The sequence below is a fragment of the Sinocyclocheilus rhinocerous genome, unplaced genomic scaffold (assembly GCF_001515625.1).
Source record: "Sinocyclocheilus rhinocerous isolate Xijiao unplaced genomic scaffold, SAMN03320098_v1.1 scaffold553, whole genome shotgun sequence".
Lineage (NCBI taxonomy): Eukaryota > Metazoa > Chordata > Actinopteri > Cypriniformes > Cyprinidae > Sinocyclocheilus > Sinocyclocheilus rhinocerous.
In genome coordinates this window covers 129,395-153,019 of record NW_015627255.1, presented here as the reverse complement: position 1 = coordinate 153,019, position 23,625 = coordinate 129,395, and the positions used below count along the sequence as shown (strand labels likewise).

The 23,625-nt window shown below is 36.9% G+C and overlaps 1 protein-coding gene across 6 annotated transcripts in view; it reads left to right on the top strand.

Annotated features, from left to right (window-relative positions):
• Positions 1–23,625, top strand: part of LOC107726169 (craniofacial development protein 1-like) — a 34,408-nt gene that overhangs the window by 7,398 nt on the left and 3,385 nt on the right. For 4 of the 6 annotated variants that reach the window (XM_016535696.1, XM_016535703.1, XM_016535691.1 and 1 more), the window contains one exon: positions 18,347–18,505. The exons of 1 other annotated variant lie outside the window; for it this stretch is intronic. In XM_016535696.1, coding sequence (XP_016391182.1) covers positions 18,347–18,505 — 159 coding nt within the window. Of the gene's footprint in view, positions 1–15,134; positions 15,294–18,346; positions 18,506–23,625 lie in introns of all 6 variants that reach the window. One more of the 6 variants, XM_016535724.1, reaches the window with a different exon arrangement.

Genomic DNA, 23,625 nt, shown 5'->3' with positions numbered 1-23,625 from the left:
ATCGAGATATCGATATTTTTTACCCAGCCCTAATTGTAACAATATTTTATTCTTTTGATCAAATAAATTCAGCCTTGGTGAGACGTCTTTCAAAAACATTAAAAAAATCTTAACCAGCTTCAAACTTTTGAATAATAGCATGTGTGTATCTAATATCTAGATATATCTAATATCTACAGTAATGTGTATATCTAATGCACTAATAACTGTCAATTAATTGATCGCTATTGTAACGTGTTACCAAAAAAACTAGAACTAACTGAAACTGACAACTATTTTGACTATCAGTTAATGTTGATTAACTGATTATATTCTTAATCAGTTTCAGATTCAGATTCTTGTTTGATCAATCGGATAAAAATTCTAAATTTAATGCTCCGTATTGATTAATCGGATAAAGAAGTCAAATTTAATGCTCAGTATTTTATTAAAAACTTTTTTTCTATACAATGGGCTTCATTGATTAAACATACAAGAACTAATTTTAGTGTAAATCGTTTTTAAAGCCATTCTTGCGTAAATTGAAATTCGATGGAATTAGAACGAATCGCTCTGTTTGTGGTAAGTGAATAAGACCCAGTGGTTGCCAAAAAAGCTGAAAATGTTATAAGAACGCTGAGCCAGTAATTTTGTCAGCAATTCACATGACTGAAATGATGTTAAACAGCTCTTCAGTCTCTTTCTCCCTCCACACACACTGACTCACCTCATCCCTCCATCTGTTGATTCTTCCCAGCAGCCCACTGGTGTGTGAAGAGGGATCAAAATGAACTCTCACCAAGTGCCAAAATGCAAGTAAAAATGGGATTTGGCAAGTAAATGGAATGTATTTCCTCACCAGTTGGTTGGTAACTTTATTAGGAACTGCAACATTGCTAGGTTTAATTGAACTGTAAAATGTTAGTCTAACCTTGTGAAATATGTACCTTTATAGTTTTATTTAAGAGCTCCATGTAACGACAGTAAAATGGAAAAAAAATGTTGAATACAGTTTCATGATTGGTAAGAAATATTTAAGACCACCTGTGCATTTTTTTGGCAGGTGAAGTGGCAAAAGTGGGCACTGTGTAAGTTTACATGAACGTGTGAATATTAAACTTTAGGACACGCCAGATGTGAGCACCATTTGTGTGGACACCACAAACCGATTTAACCTCACTGTAATTCTGTGTTGTCTAAGTGCTATCGATCACAGAAACCAGCCTGATTTACTGATGCTTGTTCTGAGCTCCAGTGATGACTTGATTGATTGTCTAGTGTCTCTGTGGTCTTATCACAGAACTTGACTGATGCTCCATGTAAGCGCCCAAAAGCACACAAACAAATCTGTACTTTAAGGACAATGGAGGCTTCATCAAAGCTTACGTATTCACATACATTTATAAGTGCTGGTTGCACAGCACACACTCACACAGAGTTGGAGAGAAGTCTGCCCTCTGTCTTCCTGTTTCTGTTCCTCTTGGCTTCCTGTCAGCTTGCTGTACGTGAGTGAGTAACACAACATAAAGAGGTTCTGGGAAACCTTTGTGTATGTCCACTTAAACTAATGATTTCCACATGCGCCAGTCACAGCTCTGCTATTCTAATTATAGAGCCTCATCTCTAGGACCCTAAAATAGGGCCTTGCTCACCATTATTACAGAACAGTCACACACCTCGTTCTTCGTCGGGTCAAGCCATGTGTTTGCAGTTCATCAACTGTAAAAGAGACGGGACACTGTATGTAAATATATATAGCAAAGCAAGAAGCATTGTTGTCTAAGCCAGTGTTTCCCAACCGGGGTGCCACGGCACCCCTGTCGAGAGCAGGGGTGCCGTGTAAAAAATCCTTTACAATTTTTAATATTAAAAATATCTGTATGACATTATATTCTGCAGTTCTTCCCTGCTGTACCGAATATCTATACTTTTCAAATTATCATATTGAAGTTAGAAATTCAAATATTGTGACAATTTATTTTGTAGGGTGCCACAAGTTTGTTAAAATTTCCAAAGGGTGCCGCGACTAAAAAAAGGTTGGGAAACACTGGTCTAAGCAGTAATATTAATTGTTGTGTGTTGTGGTTTGATTAGTGCTTTCTAGTTCTCAATTTTCTCATGCTCATGGCAATATTCTCAGTATTCGTGAATAATTGCTTCCATGCTGATGAGTAAAACTCAGCTGTTCTGTAGTAGTCCATACAGCAGGGAGTTTATGCTATGTTATCCCTGCCATCATAATTCTCTTAGTTTTAAGTCACTTAATGTGAAACGTCAATATGTCATGTCTTCTTGGGCTGTGTTTAGAAACCCAGGTAAAGTGCCTTTCTCAAAGGCACAATAGTCATGACTGATGCTGTCTTTATGGGACTTGAATCAAGAACCGGTTCCAAATTTCCATGAACCGTGAATTCAATAAGACATGCATTTCGATTTCGCTTATCGATTTATGTGTGTGCATTTTAATGTGATTTTATACCATTCAAGTGCAAGAAGTTGCAAAAGACAAATATATATCGGCTGCCTTTTTATTTTAGAAAGGGTGTTCACTCACAAGAGGATATTTGGGGTCCTCTGCATCAAAAAGTTTGAAAACCCTGCTTTAACCAACTGAGCTGAAGATTCTCTCAGTGTGGAGTTCAAACTAACAATCTTTCTGTTACCAGCTCAGATCTTTAACCACTTCACCCACCCACTTATAATGAGGTAAAAGTGAGCAGAGGGAAGCTTGTTCTGGGTCTAAATGGGGAAGGCTTCAGGACTTCATTAGCAGACCTGAAATGACCTGTTCCCTGTCTCCTCACAGCTGGACGCCTTGTCCTCACGCTTTAATGAATGCATGTTAACTGAAGTGAGGGTTCGATATCACGCCCCCTCACCATCGGACACATCAGAGTGCCGCTGCCGTGTGCTCCATCTCCCAGCTAATGCTTCTGACAAAACCAGGCCACTCTTCACTCCCCTGGCATCTAAAATGTGCCGTGGCCCGAAAGAGATCAGGCCACACAGTTTCCTGTATGTCAGTGTGTGTGCTCCTGCCAAAACAGATGCAGATCCCCCAAGTGGCTCCGTGTTCAACAAGAGATCACAGAAAGGCATCGTCTCAGGAGGTGGTAAATATGTGGCAACAAACTGCGGTTGCATCTGACAGTACTTTATCGACACAGACATTCAGCTGATGTATTTTTAATATATCTTCTTAATATTTGCTTCAACACTCCTACAAATAAATGTTCTTTATTGGCATCTATGGTTTCATGAAGAAACTTTAAAATGGTTCTTCTGTGACACTGCTGCGAAAACCCCCTTTTGGAAACTTTTAGTAGTGAAGTGTTTCAACAGTTGCGATGACCTACAATCAAGCTTCAGCTCTGAATGTAGAATCACACATGAAATATTAAGAGTGTTTACTTCAATATCCAAAGCAGCGCTCAACATTTTTTGGAGGAATTCACCACAGACACTTTTAAAATGTCAAATCAGCTCTTGCTGTTTAGACACTTTACCACCTTCCAGTTTCTCTGCGGTTCCTGAGAGCTCCATCAGCCTCCATTCAGCCTGTCAATGAGACACAACTAGACCACTTCAGTCCTCGTCAGGCCTCATCTTCAAACACCAGGGTTTGAGACGGCTCCTGCTTGTGCCAGGAAGTGTATTTCCGTCCTCACTGAAGTGCAGCTGCGGAACTTCAATAGTCTAAACGTTGAGGGGAAAGTTGGGCGATGCTTTCCACTCCAATATTGTGGGAACAGATGGGGAGCGTCAGTTTGGGGTCCACTCAAGACCCCTTCCACATTTCACTGCCCCTGCCGGTTTCCCTTGAAACACAAAGAGAAAACCCTTTCAGGAAGGAAATTAGCCTCGTTAGACACAAAATGGCTGGAAGTGATTATAGTAACTCGCTCTTATCGGTTCTGCAGATATAATGAGACCATAATTAGCTAAGGAAAGCTTTATGGATTTATGCAACTACCAAACTGGCCCTCTTCGCAAAATATGGTAATATGTGAGTGGAATGAGGATCGAAGCAGTACGTGAGTTAGAGAAGAAATGCAGAGCAAGGAGCAGGCAGTGGCTCTGAAGATGGGAAATGTACTGACACCTTGGAACTGGGACACTTGTAAGGAGAACAAAGTGTGACAGCCTTGTGTTCACGGGACAGAAACAGACAAGTGACAGCTATACGCACATACAGCGCTCTCAATGCTGATTTAATCAGAGGTTATTCTTTTATTATTGCTGTTTTCAATAGATTTACTGTAGCTAACATATTGCTCACAGCCTATTAACTGACAAATTAGAAAGTATTTTCTTGATCTGGCAAGCTCCAAACTGATTGACTGACTATGCAACTTCTGGGAGTAAAGGCACACAGGGTTTTTAACTATAATATGAAGATGAAATAATCACTGAACTGAACTTAGTCTGGTTAGTACAGTCAAATTTTTGTTGAAGAGTTGGTAGCAGGTCGACAGTTTTCTACACATTTGTGGAAACTGTGGCACCATCATATACCTTTTTAAATGCCAGACTGTATTTTATACTTTTCTTTTTGAAGTTATGCAATAGATTTTAAACTTTATTTGTTGCTGTGTGTTGCTCAAAGATGCACATCATTTCTGGTTTTACTTGGAATTAAACAGCGCATACCGCAGGAACGATATAACGGAAAATATTAGTGGTTTTAAAACCGTGACATTTTCATACTATTGCATAAAATCAATATCACATTTGCCATCATGCTAATGTTACTTAGATTAGGAAGTCATGGCCTAATGTTTAGAGAGTTGGACTTGTAACCCAAAGGTTGCGGGTTCGAGTCTCGGTACCGGCAGGGATTGTAGGGGCGGGGAGTGAATGACCAGCGCTCTCTTCCACCCTCAATACCATGATTGAGATGAGCACCTTGAGCAAGGCACCAAACCCCCAAATGCTCCCCAGGCACCGCGGCAAAAAATGGTTGCCTATTGCTCTGGGTTTGTGTTCATGGTGTGTGTGTGTTTGTACACTACACACTGCTGTATGTGTGCACTTGGATGGGTTAAATGCAGAGCACAGATTCCGAGTATGAGACACCATACTGAAGCACTGCGAAGACTGATCATTTTCCAGTAGGACTGTGCAAGATGACAAATGAGATTGGCTGAGTCGCTAAAGTTGCCCAGTTTGTTTGTGTGTTCTGAGTCTGCTCCACATTTTGTCTAAGACACACACACATGCACATATATATACATGTATATGCTCAGACCTACAGAATATAAAGGTCCAAGGCTGGTTTTGTGTGCACACATAAAAGTCACACACTCTCGGAGAAGCTCCAAAAGACAACCCACACATGTGTTTCTTAGACAATTTCCCCAGCAACTACTAAATACGTGAAAACAAAATCTGGCTGTGTGTGTTTGAGATGGAAAGCTTTATCTCTTCACATGTCTCCTTACATCTTTCTCCTGCAGAGCTCAGTTGAATTCACAGTTGGGCTCAACACTTTGTCCATCTGAGCTGAAAATATCTGCACTGTTACTTTAGGGGAGAACTGAAGGAGAGTGGAACTGGTTCTTCATGGGTTCACACTTGAAATGGTTCACCCTGGATTAACATAATTTCACACTGTATATTTTTAAACCTTGGTTTAAAGATCAAAGTAGAACCTCAAATTCAAATTTTATTTGTCTCATACACAACCATACATAGTACGACATCCAGTGATATGCTTTTTCAACTCTTTGTAAAATAACATGGAAATAGAATCTATAAATGTACACAAGTTCAAGTTCACTATTGAACTTAAAATGTTACTTTCTTGATTTACTCATTTTAAATCAAAGCACCTGATATCTGTATCTGCGCAGACTCAACATTTTCTTTTAAACCTGTTTTAATCTTCGTATTTGCTTGTTTACAATGTTAATAATATTGGACATCATGTGACATGTTTTAATCATTTCCTTGTAAATGTTTGGAAATGACACATTGCTCTGCTATTATTGTCTCAAGTTTATTGCAAAATTAATACAAAAAAAGGAAAAGGCAGAGGAGCGTTTTCTAGCACTGTTTATTTTTTAACTTTCCTTTAGATGTTGAAACTAAACTCATGTTTCTGTCTCTGTTCAACGCATATGAATAATTAATCAGACAAGTATTGAGGCAGTTTGTGATTGGTTGTCTGTATTGCAGAGGTAAAAGTAGTGCGAACACCCATTCATTACAAAGAAACGTTGCCTAGGGTTAAAAGTATCCTTAACCCAGGCTTAAGCATAGTGTGAAAAACTAGTCCAAAAGAGAAAACTTGAAGCTACAACAACCTAACACTGGCTGCTTTAAACAACACTCTTTTTAACTAAACCACCATCAACAGAGCCATCGTGTTTTGTTTGTTTGGAAGGCTACTTTTCAGAGTGCGCTCTTGAAGTGTTGCCATGTTTCCTTATTATAAGCAATGCTTATTAAGCGATTTTGGGCTTGTTGTTTGGACTCAGCTCATTAAGCGATCCGTTTTATGGAGATAATAAAGTAGGCAGGTACAGGTCTTGATATTTTGATATGTGGCTTGGATTTAAGTTTGCATTTAAGTTTATTATAGGCTTGTTCTTATTTGCATTTTTTATAGCAAGATCTGGCAACCATGAGTCAAGATATACCTCCTTGTCAAGATGTACCTCCTGTACAACCCTATCATTTTCTGCACCACAACTCTGATATGCGTTTAAAATTGTCAATAATAACTAGTTGTTCAGTTCGGTTCTGTACATGATGCATAGAAATGCAGTTGACACTACCTGCATTTTTCGGTTGAAATTCGGTTGTAGAATGCGGTTGTCAATTAATAAAATTACTTAATTTACTTAACTGTGTGTGTACAGAACAGAATTAAGCACTAAAAGGTCAATTAGCGTTTTCTAGCACTGTTTATTTTTTAACTTTCCTTTAGATGTTGAAACTAAACTCATGTTTCTGTCTCTTTTCAAAGCATATGAATAATTAATCAGACAAGTATTGAGGCAGTTTGTGATTGGTTGTCTGTATTGCAGAGGTAAAAGTAGTGCGAACACCCATTCATTACAAAGAAACGTTGCCTAGGGTTAAAAGTATCCTTAACCCAGGCTTAAGCATAGTGTGAAAAACTAGTCCAAAAGAGAAAACTTGAAGCTACAACAACCTAACACTGGCTGCTTTAAACAACACTCTTTTTAACTAAACCACCATCAACAGAGCCATCGTGTTTTGTTTGTTTGGAAGGCTACTTTTCAGAGTGCGCTCTTGAAGTGTTGCCATGTTTCCTTATTATAAGCAATGCTTATTAAGCGATTTTGGGCTTGTTGTTTGGACTCAGCTCATTAAGCGATCCGTTTTATGGAGATAATAAAGTAGGCAGGTACAGGTCTTGATATTTTGATATGTGGCTTGGATTTAAGTTTGCATTTAAGTTTATTATAGGCTTGTTTTTATTTGCATTTTTTATAGCAAGATCTGGCAACCATGAGTCAAGATGTACCTCCTTGTCAAGATGTACCTCCTGTACAACCCTATCATTTTCTGCACCACAACTCTGATATGCGTTTAAAATTGTCAATAATAACTAGTTGTTCAGTTCGGTTCTGTACATGATGCATAGAAATGCAGTTGACACTACCTGCATTTTTCGGTTGAAATTCGGTTGTAGAATGCGGTTGTCAATTAATAAAATTACTTAATTTACTTAACTGTGTGTGTACAGAACAGAATTAAGCACTAAAAGGTCAATTGACAACCGAATTTTGATGGCCTTTTGATGGTTTTGATTTTTTTAGCGCACATTTAGACATAACACATTTGTTTGTGTGTATGAAAGACACAAATCACAGCTTAGGGGCTGGGTGGGGCTGTAAGTGTCACTAAGTCCAGGTGGCTGATCACAGGGGCCAGGGGCCCGGAGCGTAAAAGGTCTTTGAACTCTGGGTCTTAGCACTGCAGGTGTGTTTATGAGAACGAGTGTATGTTCATTAGTCTTCTTTGAGCAGGTGTGCTACTCATTGTTCACAGAATGTAAATCTGTCGTTCATCGTGTTAGAGGCGGAGCAGAGATGCTCAGAACCTCATTTTCCAACTTAAACAGCTCTTTAAAGATTAAAAAGAGAAAGAAAAATGGGACCCTAAAAATTATTGTATGAGTATGGGGGGGGGCTCTAGATTGTGCTCTTCAACCAAATGTTACGTTGTAGTACACACTTGATGCTAGTCATGCACAGATTTAAATTTCTCTGTCTTTGCCACGTAGTAGTACATTGAATCTAAGATTATTACACTTGTTAAGCCTAATTTATTATTTAATGTATGATTATTGTATGAGTATGGGGGGGGGCTCTAGATTGTGCTCTTCAACCAAATGTTACGTTGTAGTACACACTTGATGCTATACAGTCATGCACAGATTTAAATTTCTCTGTCTTTGCCTCGTAGTAGTACTTTGAATCTAAGATTATTACACTTGTTAAGCCTAATTTATTATTTAATGTATGATTATTAAATGGGTTATGTTTCCTCATGTTAAAGAATAATAGGTCGGTATGTGTAAAACTATGTATATTTTTTTCTGTATTTTGAAATCAACTGTGTGATTTGGTTAGTGAGTGGTAGGGAAAGCCAATTTTTCTAATTTAGGGTCATGTCTATTAGACACACATTAGGTGTTTTTTTAGCATTATACAGATACTAAGTGTTTTTAAACAAATAAATACCTCAATAACTATAATTTTATTATACACAAAGCTATCATAGTCTTTACAAACAAATGCAGGCCTGTGGATTGTGGGTAATATTGGGACCATTGCTCACAGCAGGCGGATTAAATTCTTGACAGTAATTGTCTTGAAATGTATAGTTGAATGTGGCGAATTTGTTACAATGGGTGCTTTGATGTTGTACCAGCTGTGCTTAATGGAATTAGAGACACAACTTCTCCGAGACTGTTTTAGCTTTCTGTTAGCAGTTCTGGCAACCCTGACCCTGAAACCCTGTCTCAAAATTCACCATTGATGTACTGCCGCTGGAAATATTAAAGCTAAAATGATTAAGAAACAAATCTTGATAATGTTACTAGTCAGCCTCACTAAGTGGCTTGGTACACCAGACAATTAGTCAACTAGGTTTTGATGATAAGCATGGCCCATGACGGCACCATCTGGCTGCAAAAGCGATTAATTAATGTATTCTTACAGAATAATGCTATAAAAACTGCAAATACATTGATGTTCTAAAGTCCGGGGTCAGTAAGAAACTTTAAAAGATTTAAAAAAAGAAAAAAAGAAAAAAACAAACTTTTCAGTTCTCTTTCGCTGCTGATTGCGTTTCAATGGCTTAAAATCACTTGTTTTTAAACCGCAATGCTAAAAACGCGTGCAAACAATACGTTTTCATGACTGCATAGTACAGCAAGGTCATGTGAGCGTGTAACCACGATCGAGACGATATGCTGCATTCACACCATGTCGTAATTACTGTAATTTCGAAATGACAACACGTGACGTTCACGTGACGTGAAGCTGGTCACACCCTTGGACTCGGAACTATTGCACTGTCAATGCCTAAACATAGCGCCAAATGAATCTAAGGTGGTCAGGTGGTACAAGGTGTAGTGCTGCATTCACGCCATGTCGTAATTACTGTGATTTTGAGATGACAACACGTGACGTTCTACTTGGAGCTGTTCACACTCTCTATAAAAACTGCAAATACATTGATGTTCTAAAGTCCGGGGTCAGTAAGAAACTTTAAAAGATTTAAAAAAAGAAAAAAACAAAAAAACAAACTTTCAACAGTCAATCACTCATGAGCAAAGATGGTTGATTTCAGATCATGTAATTCTGGGAATCCTTGCACCAGTTATCATTGATGAATGGGAATGTTAACACATCTCCAGGTATTTTAGACCTCTTTTGTTCCTGAGCTGAGTGTTAGTGTTGTGTTGCTTGTGGAAGTTTTTGTCAGCAACTTAATTATATATTTGCTGTGTATTTACATGTTGGTAGCTCTTTGTTCTATTGTATATATTTTGGAGTGTGCATATATGAGTTAAACATTAGCATTAGAAATGTCATTAATCTGTTGAAATATGCACACAGAGTATGTGCGTGTGAATTGATGTGTATTGTGTAAGCCCGCGGTCTCTCCTCTGGCTGTTCTTCCAGCTTCCGTCTGTCGGACAGAATGTGGGTCAGTTGTGCTGCGATGGGGTCTTATGGAGGACGTGTGCGCTGGGTTTATAGCTGCGGTTCCCAGGCCCACGTCTGTACATTCTCGTAAATAGCTTGTCTGCAACTAGGCCAGTGTCCGTGCCTTAGGCGGCAAAAGACCATTAGATCAGTCCAAGAAAGCTACTGAGATAATGGAGTGAAGCGTTCAGGGTTAGTTGGCGTCCATCTCCCATGATGCCCTGTTGTGCCTTCTCTTATGATGTCACAAACGCTGTAATTATTCAGAGAGGAGATGGAATGACTTGTCAACCAACTGCGATTACTAGTTATATGAGGACGTGAACGCTTTTTACAAGTTGGTATCTCGTAATCACGGTAATTATGATATGGCGTGAATGCACCTATAGTCAAAAATCTCTACCGGTTGACAAATTTCTACCGGTTAATCCTGTCTACTCTACCGGTATATCGCCCACCCCTAGTTCCCGTTTTTTTTCTGTGTGTATGTACTGGTTCTGTTGACTGAGTAATTTTATTTCACGGTAACGATATATATCACAATATAGTTATTTTTGCTTTAAATAAAAGGTCTTTATGATGTCAAAAGTTTTGATACCATTGAAATTTCATAATTCCAGTCACCAGTGTAAATATCACAAAAAACAAATACTAGTCTAAATAAAAAAAATTAAAATCTCAAGCTCACTGCAGACAAGTAAACAGTCAGCGATTAAATAAGAATAAGAAACTAAATACAAGCAATAGGACATAAAAACATCAGTAGAACAAGTATATGCTACATACATTGTATAAAGTTATCAAATGTATAAAAACACTGCATATTCTTCACTGTGTAAATTAAATATATATTTCTTATTGATTAAAGTTACAAAAGTGATTTAGTCAAGAGTAGTAAGAGATTTTCTCTCTTTTGTTGTTTGATTAACATGAATGACAGAGAGCAGGAATATTAGACTGCTGTCACTTTAAGAGCTGCCCGGATCCAGTATACTGTTACCTGTGTTTCTTTCTCAACTGTTTGCGTTCACTTAAGACCTAAATTACTGTGTTTACGAGGATACTTGCAAAGACAGATATTTTGACACATACAAGTGTGTGTATTTAACCATTCAAGGCCTATAAAGCGGCAAAAATACCTCAGTTCAATACTCCCGCGCTCTATGAGCACCATCTTCACGTGCGCGTGCCTCTCTGACAGCGCTCAGAAACAGTCTCTCAGACAGCGCGCACATATAGCGACATCAGTTCTCTTTCGCTGCTAATTGCGTTTCAACGGCTTAAAATCACTTGTTTTTAAACTGCAATGCTAAAAACGCGTGCAAACAATACGTTTTCATGACTGCATAGTACAGCAACGTCATGTGAGCGTGTAACCACGATAGAGACGATATGCTGCATTCACACCATGTCGTAATTACTGTAATTTCGAAATGACAACACGTGACGTTCACGTGACGTGAAGCTGGTCACACCCTTGGACTCGGAACTATTGCACTATCAATGCCTAAACATAGCGCCAAATGAATCTAAGGTGGTCAAGGTGATGGAGATTTACCGCTGATTACAGAACCGGCTTTACTGATAAGATGCGCGTTAAATATCGCATGCGATTTATCGTGCAGCCCTACTGCAGGTAACACTTTCACAATCAACTTCGTCTCCCTTTTTTCTTTCTTGTCTTGCTTCACAAACCAGAGTCCGTTCAGTTCAGTTTTTTTGAAGGTGTGTGAGACTGTAGTGTAAAGTACTTTACAGTAATTTGTTAACATTAGTTAACTACATTAGTTAAAATGAAGATACAATAAAAATACTTATAGTATTTATTCATACTCATTAATGCTAATTTCAGCATTTACTAATACATTATTGAAATCTTAAGATGTATCTGTTAATATTGTTTAATGGACATGAGCTAACAAGGAAAAGTTGTATTTTTATCAACTAACGTTAACAAAGATGAATAAATACTGTAACAAATGTATTGCTTATTGTTAGTAAATTAGGCATGGACTAATATGAACTAATTGGACTTATTTTTTTTTTGACCCAAATTTTTAGCCACACTTGGCTCTGTGTAGTTAATGCTGCTCAATGTGAAAGCACGCAGGTGATGGAGATTTACCGCTGATTACAGAACCGGCTTTACTGATAAGATGCGCGTTAAATATCGCATGCGATTTATCGTGCAGCCCTACTGCAGGTAACACTTTCACAATCAACTTCGTCTCCCTTTTTTCTTTCTTGTCTTGCTTCACAAACCAGAGTCCGTTCAGTTCAGTTTTTTTGAAGGTGTGTGAGACTGTAGTGTAAAGTACTTTACAGTAATTTGTTAACATTAGTTAACTACATTAGTTAAAATGAAGATACAATAAAAATACTTATAGTATTTATTCATACTCATTAATGCTAATTTCAGCATTTACTAATACATTATTGAAATCTTAAGATGTATCTGTTAATATTGTTTAATGGACATGAGCTAACAAGGAAGAGTTGTATTTTTATCAACTAACGTTAACAAAGATGAATAAATACTGTAACAAATGTATTGCTTATTGTTAGTAAATTAGGCATGGACTAATATGAACTAATTGGACTTTTTCACACTTGAAGTAAAAATATTAGCTAATCAGAAGAAACAGAACATTTGATCTGTAATATTTAGATACATGTAACAGAATTTTTAACCAATGAGATTCCATTGTGCGCAGGGCTACTGCTTTGCGACAGTTTTAAATGAGTTATTCTTCAGTTGTCATTTTTTAAATGGAAAATGCCACTGTGCTTCTGTCTGTGAATAATTTAATATAACTTGATTGTTCATATGAAAATCTTTGTGGTCATTTTCCATGTGACTTTAATAAGGTTTCAGTCGTGCAGCAGTCAGGTGAGCTTTCCTAGTATGGAATTTGTTTGTGGATGCAGCTGTAATGGAGGGAATATAATTACAGTATTGATTTGACCATTATTGATTTTTACTTTTTGCTGCTTTTTTTGCACCCCAACATTATTTTTGTCTGTGTTGTCTGGCCAGACTGTGACTATCATGGGAACAGCACTGCAATAAAACAGCTGGCACAAAGATGTATGTAATCATGGGCTTCATTATTTGACATGTTTCAGTTCGCAGGAGTACATATGTGCAGTTCTAAGTTGTCCATATAACAATCCAATATTTTATATATACATAATATATAATATATATAATTATATGTATGTATATATAAAACATTGGACAAATATAATATAATAAATGTTATATAATTAATATATTTTTTATAATATAATGTAAATAAATGTAGATTAGATTAGATTCAGCTTTATTGTCATTGTGCAGAGTACAAGTACAGAGCCAATGAAATGCAGTTAACATCTAACCAGAAGTGCAAATAGCCATTGTGTATAATAAGTGTAAATATGTATATAAATATATATGTGTGTATATACATTTGCGAGGGACAGGTGCAGAGACCAGCTCAATGCAGTTTGTCTATGAAATAAAGTGCAAGGTGCAGTCTAAATCTACATTAATATATTGCAATGTGGATACAGTACAGTAGGGTGAAAATGAGAAGTATAAAACACAGAAGGTGCAGTATTCAGAATGAGGTATTTGTAAATGTATAAACATACGGTCAGTGACCATATCAGTGCAGTGGGCATCATGAGGTAGAATGTACAAAGGAATGTGCAACACCAATAACAAATGATGCTGTAGTTTTTAAATAATATTTTATAATATATTTAAATTTTTACTTACTTATAGATGAATATGACCAGATATTGTAAGAAAATAGCCAAAGAATGTGGAAAATATTATTAATAAACAAAGAGTAGTTGTTTACCTGCAGATGTTAAAACAGTCTTCTTTGTTTCCATTTTTTCATTTTGCATTTTTCACCTCCGTTTTCCTCCTTGAATAATGTTGACAGTTTTTGCACAGATGGCAGATGCATTTTTTCACACCTTTAGACATTAGTCATGTGTGTCTGTTTGTGGGTCGCCTCATTCCTCTGTGTGCACGTGCACGCCGTGTGTTGAACACACAAGTCCTGCTAAATCGACTCGATTACAGTGAGGAAACTGTGACTTGCCGTTCATTAAGAAACTAATGAAGTCTTTTTTTCCAGCGGTGAAGTTATACAAGTTCATAGCATTCATTTTTATTCAGCTAGAAGCAAGACAGAGCGTTAACAACAGATTTATATAAGAATATTTTAATGATGTGATGCAGTTTTGTTCTCTGTGTTTTTAAACCGATATTGCAATACCTTCCTACCCAAATCGTTTTGTTTATTTATATTTTATATTCATTTCATATTCTGAAAACAATTTTACCATCTTCCACGTACACACAGTTTTCCTTCTCGTTCCTCATGGCAGACCTTCTCCTATGACTCACCTGAGCGTGAAACCGTCTGTCCTTGGACACCCCGGCACCCTCTAATGCACCCCAAGGCCCTATTGCCACCCCCCATTCCCCCTGCAGACCCCCAGCCCACTCACTCCCTCTGGCACCCACATACAAGAGGGAGGGCCGCTGCTCTGGACTCTTCATCTCTTTCATTCCACAGATCATTTAACATTTCATTACTGCAGCCAAGCGCAACCTCAGTGTCGAGATGACTTTGGTAATGTTCAAAACACATCTTTGTTCCGGCAGCATGTTGTGAGAAACATACCAGCTATGTTATCATCAGCGTAAGATTGCCTCTCCTTCCACTTTGGATCATCATTTTATCTTTTTATAAATAATATGACGAAATATGTTTTACCCTGTTCCTTTGTCTGTCTTCCTGCATTTTTAAACAAAATTATTTTGATGCAGATGATCTGTTTCCACTTTGAAATCCAACAAAAATGTCACTGGAGGCTGTTTTTAGCCCCTCTCAGTTAAAACAGCCAATTTCAATACTTGAAAATCCTGATTGAGAATATCTTTTATGATCTTCCTTCCTCTAGTGCGAAGAGGCCAGTGGGCATGGGGAGCATCCTGAATCGCATCGGAGCCAAAAAGCAGAAGATGAGCACTTTGGAGAAGTCTAAGATGGACTGGGATGCCTTTAAAACAGAGGAGGGCATTTCAGACGAGCTGGCAATCCATAATCGAGGCAAAGAAGGGTATGTTTAAGCCTCATTAGTGACCCAGACAAACACATCATCTCATATTATCTCCCATTAGTGTCTCACACTAGCTTCTGAGATTTTCATCAGAGCTGAATAAATATCATTAAGTGTCTTAAGTGCTTAAAGCCACAGTGTGCTGGCATATTATGTTTCGGTGCAATTTTTATAATACATTACAATTCATTAATTATGCACTGATGTAGCGATGAGCATTTGGAGAAATTGTGTAGTGAGTACAAAAAAGTAGATTCTGTTCTGGCCAAATTATGAGTCATTCCTTACCGTTTCTCTGTCAGAATATCTGCACTGTCTCTTGTTGGTTTTTACTGCATACGTACATGTGTAGGAGAGATGTGGGTGTTAAATATGTGGCCTCACAATGCAGGTGTCTGCTCACACACATCTGATTGGTTTATTGGGGAATGAACTACATGAAGAAATATACAGTAGGGTTTAAATGAGTCCACTTGTGACAGTTTTTAATTCACTTTTTATTTAAAACTTTTTTTTCCATTATAAATGACATTACAGTAACGCATAGCAATAGGTGAAAATGTTGGATAGAATAGAATGGAATAGAATAGACAATAGCACACATTACACAAGTAAAACCTGATGATCTTTTTTGATCATTTGTTTTAGTCAGTGTTTTGATAATTTTGTCATGTCATATTCATTCATTTTAGTCATTTTCACTTAAAATGGTATTTAATTTTAGGCAATGCATTTGGGTGAGCTAATTAACCCACTTGTAAAGTGTTTACTGGTGTTCACTTAGGGTTCAGCTTCAGCTCTTACAGTTTATCTGCCAGCATTATTGATATTGATTAGGTTGAAACAACTGTTTTTTTTTTTTGGTTTTATATTTCTTGTTATATGTTTGCCAACAGTATGTTTGAATTAAAATCATTTAATTACCGTCATGATGCACACTCTTCTTCGCAATTGTTGACGGAATGAAAAAACTCTTTGTAAAATTGAGATTATCATTGCCCTCCAGCCTGGTCTATGATCAGTATTCAGTAGATCTGCAGAATGAATGGAGTGGGAGCTAAGCCAATAGCACTTCATTTAAACCTGCTTATCTTGGCCTTGATGGCTATCTTGAGGAGAAAGAGGTGAAGAATAGGACTTTACTCAAAAGCTGATGATGCAAAGCTGTACCAAAAAAAGCTTATGTGAACCAGGGTCAAGTAGTTTAAAGTAGTGTTTACAGGAAGTTAATGAAATACTGCAGTATTGACTTCTCACTTTTATTACAGCGGTTTCACCATGGTTCTGGTTTGAGCTGGAATTGAAACGCCATTGTGTATAATAAGTGTAAATATGTATATAAATATATATGTGTGTATATACATTTGCGAGGGACAGGTGCAGAGACCAGCTCAATGCAGTTTGTCTATGAAATAAAGTGCAAGGTGCAGTCTAAATCTACATTAATATATTGCAATGTGGATACAGTACAGTAGGGTGAAAATGAGAAGTATAAAACACAGAAGGTGCAGTATTCAGAATGAGGTATTTGTAAATATATAAACATACGGTCAGTGACCATATCAGTGCAGTGGGCATCATGAGGTAGAATGTACAAAGGAATGTGCAACACCAATAACAAATGATGCTGTAGTTTTTAAATAATATTTTATAATATATTTAAATTTTTACTTACTTATAGATGAATATGACCAGATATTGTAAGAAAATAGCCAAAGAATGTGGAAAATATTATTAATAAACAAAGAGTAGTTGTTTACCTGCAGATGTTAAAGCAGTCTTCTTTGTTTCCATTTTTTCATTTTGCATTTTTCACCTCCCTGTTTTCCTCCTTGAATAATGTTGACAGTTTTTGCACAGATGGCAGATGCATTTTGTCAGACCTTTAGACATTAGTCATGTGTGTCTGTTTGTGGGTCGCCTCATTCCTCTGTGTGCACGTGCACGCCATGTGTTGAACACACAAGTCCTGCTAAATCGACTCGATTACAGTGAGGAAACTGTGACTTGCCGTTCATTAAGAAACTAATGAAGTCTTTTTTTCCAGCAGTGAAGTTATACAAGTTCATAGCATTAATTTTTATTCAGCTAGAAGCAAGACAGAGCGTTAACAACAGATTTATATAAGAATATTTTAATGATGTGATGCAGTTTTGTTCTCTGTGTTTTTAAACCGATATTGCAATACCTTCCTACCCAAATCGTTTTGTTTATTTATATTTTATATTCATTTCATATTCTGAAAACAATTTTACCATCTTCCACGTACACACAGTTTTCCTTCTCGTTCCTCATGGCAGACCTTCTCCTATGACTCACCTGAGCGTGAAACCGTCTGTCCTTGGACACCCCGGCACCCTCTAATGCACCCCAAGGCCCTATTGCCACCCCCCATTCCCCCTGCAGACCCCCAGCCCACTCACTCCCCCTGACACCCACATGCAAGAGGGAGGGTCGCTGGTCTGGACTCTTCAGCTCTTTCATTCCACAGATCATTTAACATTTCATTACTGCAGCCCAGCGCAACCTCAGTGTCAAGATGACTTTGGTAATGTTCAAAACACATCTTTGTTCCGGCAGCATGTTGTGAGAAACATACCAGCTATGTTATCATCAGCGTAAGATTGCCTCTCCTTCCACTTTGGATCATCATTTTATTTTTTTATAAATAATTAAAATCATAGTAATTTTGTTAAGAAATATGGGATGAAGGACCGAAAGGACAGAAATGATAGAGAAAAGTGAAAAACAAACAAACAAACAGTAATAGTAATGATAGTAATCATATTTATTGCAAGAATAATCTAATAATTACAATTATTAATTTATTATAAAATTACACGCACACACTTATTTTATCTCTTTTTTTCACTGTCCTTTTTTAACTCCCTTCCTGCATTTTTTAACAAAATTATTTTGAGGCAGAAGATCTGTTTAAAATCCAACAAAAATGTCACTGGAGCCTTGTTTTAGCCCCTCTCGATTTAGAACAGACAGTTTTAATATTTGAAAATCCTGATCCAAAATATGTTTTATGATCTTCCTTCCTGTAGTGTGAAGAGGCCAGCGGGCATGGGGGGCATCTTGAATCGCATTGGGACCAAAAAGCAGAAGATGAGCACTTTGGAGAAGTCTCAGATGGACTGGAATGCCTTTAAAACAGAGGAGGGCATTGCAGATGAGCTGGCAATCCATAATCGAGGCAAAGAAGGGTATGTTTAAGCCTCATTAGTGACCCAGACAAACACATCATCTCATATTATCTCCCAGTAGTGCCTCACACTAGCTTCTGAGATTTTCATCATAGCTGAATAAATATCATTAAATGTCTTAAGTGCTTAAAGCCACAGTGTGCTGGCGTATTGTATTTCAGTGCAATGTTTTATAATACATTACAATTCATTAATTATGCACTGAAGTTAACTGGACAGTAAAATTAATGTATTTGGGGTAAAAACCATATGCTGCGCATGCATTTGATTAACATTCTGGCCTTTGCAGTTGCTCTTAGCACTAGGGATGAGCATTTCGAGAAATTTTGTAGTGAGTACAAAAAGTTAGTAGATTCTGTTCTGGCTAAATTACGAGTCATTCCTTACTGTTTCTCTGTTAAAAGATCTGTGCTGTCTCTTGTTGGTTTTTCTGCATACGTACATGTGTCGGAGAGATGTGGGTGTTAAATATGTGGCCTCACAATGCAGGTGTCTGCTCACACACATCTGACTGGTTGATTGGGGGAGGAACTACATGAAGAAATATACAATATAGTTTAAATGGGTCCACTTGTGAAAGTTTTTAATTCACTTTTTTAATGTAAAACTTTTTTACTTTTTCCTTTTAATTTAAAACTTTTTTTTCCATTATAAATATTATGTCATAGCAATAGGTGAAATGTTGAATAGAAAAGAATAGAATAGAATAGACAACAGCACTCGAGCTACACATATTTGTGTAAAACCTGATGATCTTTTTTTGATCAATTGTTGTAGTCAGTGTTTAGACAAAAATATATATATATTTTTAATTGACTGAATATTTTGTCATGTCATATTAATTCATTTTAGTCATTTTTACTTGTTTTACATTTTTTAAATTATTATTTTAGTCAATGCATTTGGGTGAGCTAATTATCCAGTAAAGTGTTTTAGACAAAAATATATATATATTTTTAATTGACTGAATATTTTGTCATGTCATATTAATTCATTTTAGTCATTTTTACTTGTTTTACATTTTTTAAATTATTATTTTAGTCAATGCATTTGGGTGAGCTAATTATCCCACCAGTAAAGTGTTTTCGGTTTACTGGTGTACATTTAGTGTTCAGCTTCAGATCTTACAGTTCATTCACCAACATTATTGATTCTGATTAGGTTATTGAAACTGCGAAGTTTTTTATTAATTTTTTTTTTATTTTTCTTGAATTGTTAGTGCATTGCTAACATCTTGCTGTGTATTTCTCGTTATATGTTTGCCAAATGTATGTTTTAATTAAAATTATTTAATTATCATCATGATGCATACTCTCTGTGTCATCTTCGTAACTGTTGACGGAATGAAAAACCTCTTTGTAAAATGGAGATTAACATTGCCCTTAAGACTGGTCTAGGATCAGTATTCAGTAAATCAGCAGAATGAATGGAGTGGGAGCTAAGCCAATAGCACTTCATTTAAACCTGCTTATCTTGGCCTTGATGGCTATCTTGAGGAGAAAGAGGTGAAAAATAGGACTCAAAAGCTGATGATGCAAAGCTGTACCAAAAAAGCTTATGTTAACCAGGGTCAAAAAGTTTAACGTAGTGTTTACAGGAAGTGAATGAAATATTGCAGTATTGACTTCTCGCTTTTATTAGAGCAGTTTCATCATGGTTCTCGTTTGAGCTGGAATTGAAACAGGGTGTAGCTTAGTGGGATTTAAAACCGGAGAAACATTATGAAGTAAAATGTTTAATAGGTATTTTATGATTCTGCACTATTTCCAGGTCACTAATCAAATAAGTACATTTGTGACAATAATGTGACTCTTTGTATAGATAGTCAGATGTTCTTCTTCCATTAAAGCTCAATATACTCTTTGAATCATCTCCAGTCACACTGGAGAACATCAACATCATGTTTAACACAAATTTGTGGAGTTCATGCAGCTCAAGATTAGGCTTGCCGCGATAGACGGTGCTGACGGTGACTCCCGTTGTTAAGCCGCAACAGCGGTTACATCACTTGCCCACCGCGGCACCGACCCCCACCGTCGTTTTGATTTTTTATAGTAATAAAAATCATTTAGTTCAGTAAAAGAACAGACACTACAATTAAAAACTGAATGCGGATGCTCAGTGCAGCGTGCCGAACGACAGTCGCATCACAGATCAGATTTCATTTATCCAGTGAGGAGAGTGAGTCGAGCTGACTGACAAGAAGAGTGAGGTGAGACAGACAAGACGAAGGCGGATGATTTAGTTTCGAAACGAAATGCAAAAGCGCCTGTTTGGCAATATTTTGGATTTTGAAAAGCCTGTTGACTTTTGCCGTTTATCTAAGGTGATTTTGGAAGTTTTTTTTAAACATTCGTTTCTTATTTAATTGGTTCCACATTGTTTGCTGATTTTTACTTTATTTAAACTTTGTGTCATTTATTTATTTTATTTGACATCAAGGTGTATGCCGTGCCGCCAAGCTTTCTTACTCGTTTTGCTAATAAACGTTCTACGTTTCTTATTTATTTGGTTATATATTATAAATGTTTACTTATTTCCAGTTTTGTATACCTATTAAACTTTATGTAAGTTATTTGTTATTTTATATTAGGCATAGCCTGCCCTATAGCATGGTGTATTTGTATTTGTTTTGTTAATAAAAGTTCTATGTTTTATATATACGCTAAAGTGAGTTTGACACAGTCGCATCACAGATCAGGTTTCATTTCTCCGGTGAGGAGAGTGAGTCGAGCTGACTGACGAGACGATCGCGGATGATTTAGTTTCGAATCTAGATGCAAAAGCGCCTGTTTGGCAATATTTTGGATTTTGAAAAGCCTGTTGACTTTTGCCGTTTATCTAAGGTGATTTTGGAAGTTTTTAAAAACATTTGTTCTTATTTAATTGGTTCCACATTGTTTGCTGATTTTTACTTTATTTAAACTTTGTGTCATTTATTTATTTTATTTGACATCAAGGTGTATGCCGTGCCTCCAAGCTTTCTTACTCGTTTTGCTAATAAACGTTCTATGTTTCTTATTTATTTGGTTATATATTATACGTTTACGCATTTCCAGTTTTGTATACCTATTTAAACTTTATGTAAGTTATTTTATATTAGGCATAGCCTGACCTATAGCATGGTTTATTTTTATTCGTTATGTTAATAAAAGTTCTATGTTTTATATATAGGCTAAAGTGAGTTTGACGTTGTATTTTGTTGTTGCATTCAAGCAATTGACGCCAAATTGCCGCTAATTCGAAAGTGAAAGTAAAATGCGCACGACGCTTTTAAGCTATTTAAAAGCGAAGGAAAGCGAGGAAAAGGGGGAAAATTCAAACAAACTAAAAACGAACAATTGCTTTACGCCGAATTGCCGCTATTTGAAAGTGAAAGTAAAATGCGCACGCCGCTTTTACAAGCTATTTAAAAGTGAAGGAAAGCGAGGAAAAGAGAAAATGCCCCCGCGGTAATACCGGTATTGCCGGTGTTGTCACACGTCGATTGCCGAATTGCCGCTATTTGAAAGTGAAAGTAAAATGCGCACGCCGCTTTTACAAGCTATTTAAAAGTGAAGGAAAGCGAGGAAAAGAGGAAATGCCCCCACCCCCACGGTGATACCGGTATTATCACACGTCGATTAACCGGTGGGAAAATTTCCTCACCGTCACAACCTTACTCAAGATCTGCTGCCATTAATGCAAAAGGATGACAAACCACACACTAGAACATTTTGAAATTCGTGTAAACTTTTTGCAATGGAAAAAGCTGTTTTAAATGAGAAAAATGCTAATTAGAAGCTTCGTCACAAGTGGACTTTTTTGAACGCCTTTGTATATTAGTATATTTTTGGTTGATTCCTAATTGACCAATCAGAAGTGTGCAGGACATTCTTGCCCACGTCTCTTCTATACAAGAAAATATGCAACACATGATCAGGCCTCCATTTCATTCCATCAAAGTAATAAATAAAACATGCAAGAGTAAAGTGCTGTTCTCACCCTCCTTTCCCTAATATTAAGGATGGGGTTTCTGAAAGAGGTTTTCATTTTAGTAATATCTGATCCAAGAGACATACCCCTTTATCGATTCCCTCAACATACCTCATTCATCTCAGATGTATAATTAATACCTAAAAGTCAACAGTGAAAAGGTTTATGCCTGATGTAATGGAGAATAAGTACATACAGAGATGATAGAGAGTGAACCATACACTGTACAGATGGTTTCTAAATGTCAAAAGCTAAAAGGGTCTCTTAAGCCATAAAACCCAAAGATCATGCATGATTCTACGCAGACGCTACAGTTGCTACCACAAACCTAAATTCATGGTCTTTTCTGGCAAATTACAACATTAAGATACAAATGATTATGTTTAAGGGATTGAAAATAAAGTTCATAGATTAAGTATACTTACCCTGTCAGGACCGACTGTAGTACTAGTAATCTACAGATCAGTTTTTAGACTTCAAAAGACTTCGGAAATTAAACAAGGCCATAATTGAGATCTACACACACAAAGTTTGTCTCTCCACTCCATGGTCATGATTAGATTTCATTCATGGTGAGTTTATGCACACCGATGGGTTTGTTTTGGGAGCTGAGTAATTGTGAGGTCTCTTGGGTTTCGTGCCACAGCTGTGGCTATAGGTTATCTTAGTAGTGCATCAACTTAGTTGTTGTCTTGCTTTCCTCTGTGTTGTGAATACCCATCTAAACTAGCCCTGTCACCATAGTTACCCATCCTACATTCCTCTGGGGTAATGCAGTGCCACATTTGTGCGACGTAACCCCAATCCCAAGATGCATTTGGTGTAAAAACAAGCAGGGAGATGTGGGAGGAGAAACTTCGCATCTTGTCCTGAGGGGATGGTGATATACAATGACATGATTTGTGCATCCAATTGCCATTCTGTTTTACTTCCTTGCTATGCAATTGTAAAGTTAAAGAAATAGTTCAGCCAAAATTGAAAATGTTGTCATCAATTACTCGCCTTCATGTTGTTCAAACCTTTATGATTGACTTACTTTCTTCTGTGAAACAGAAAAGAAGATTTTTTTGAAAATTTTATTTATTCATTTATTTAAAAAAAAATTTTTTTTTGTTTTTTTTCCCCCATTTATACAATGATGGTCA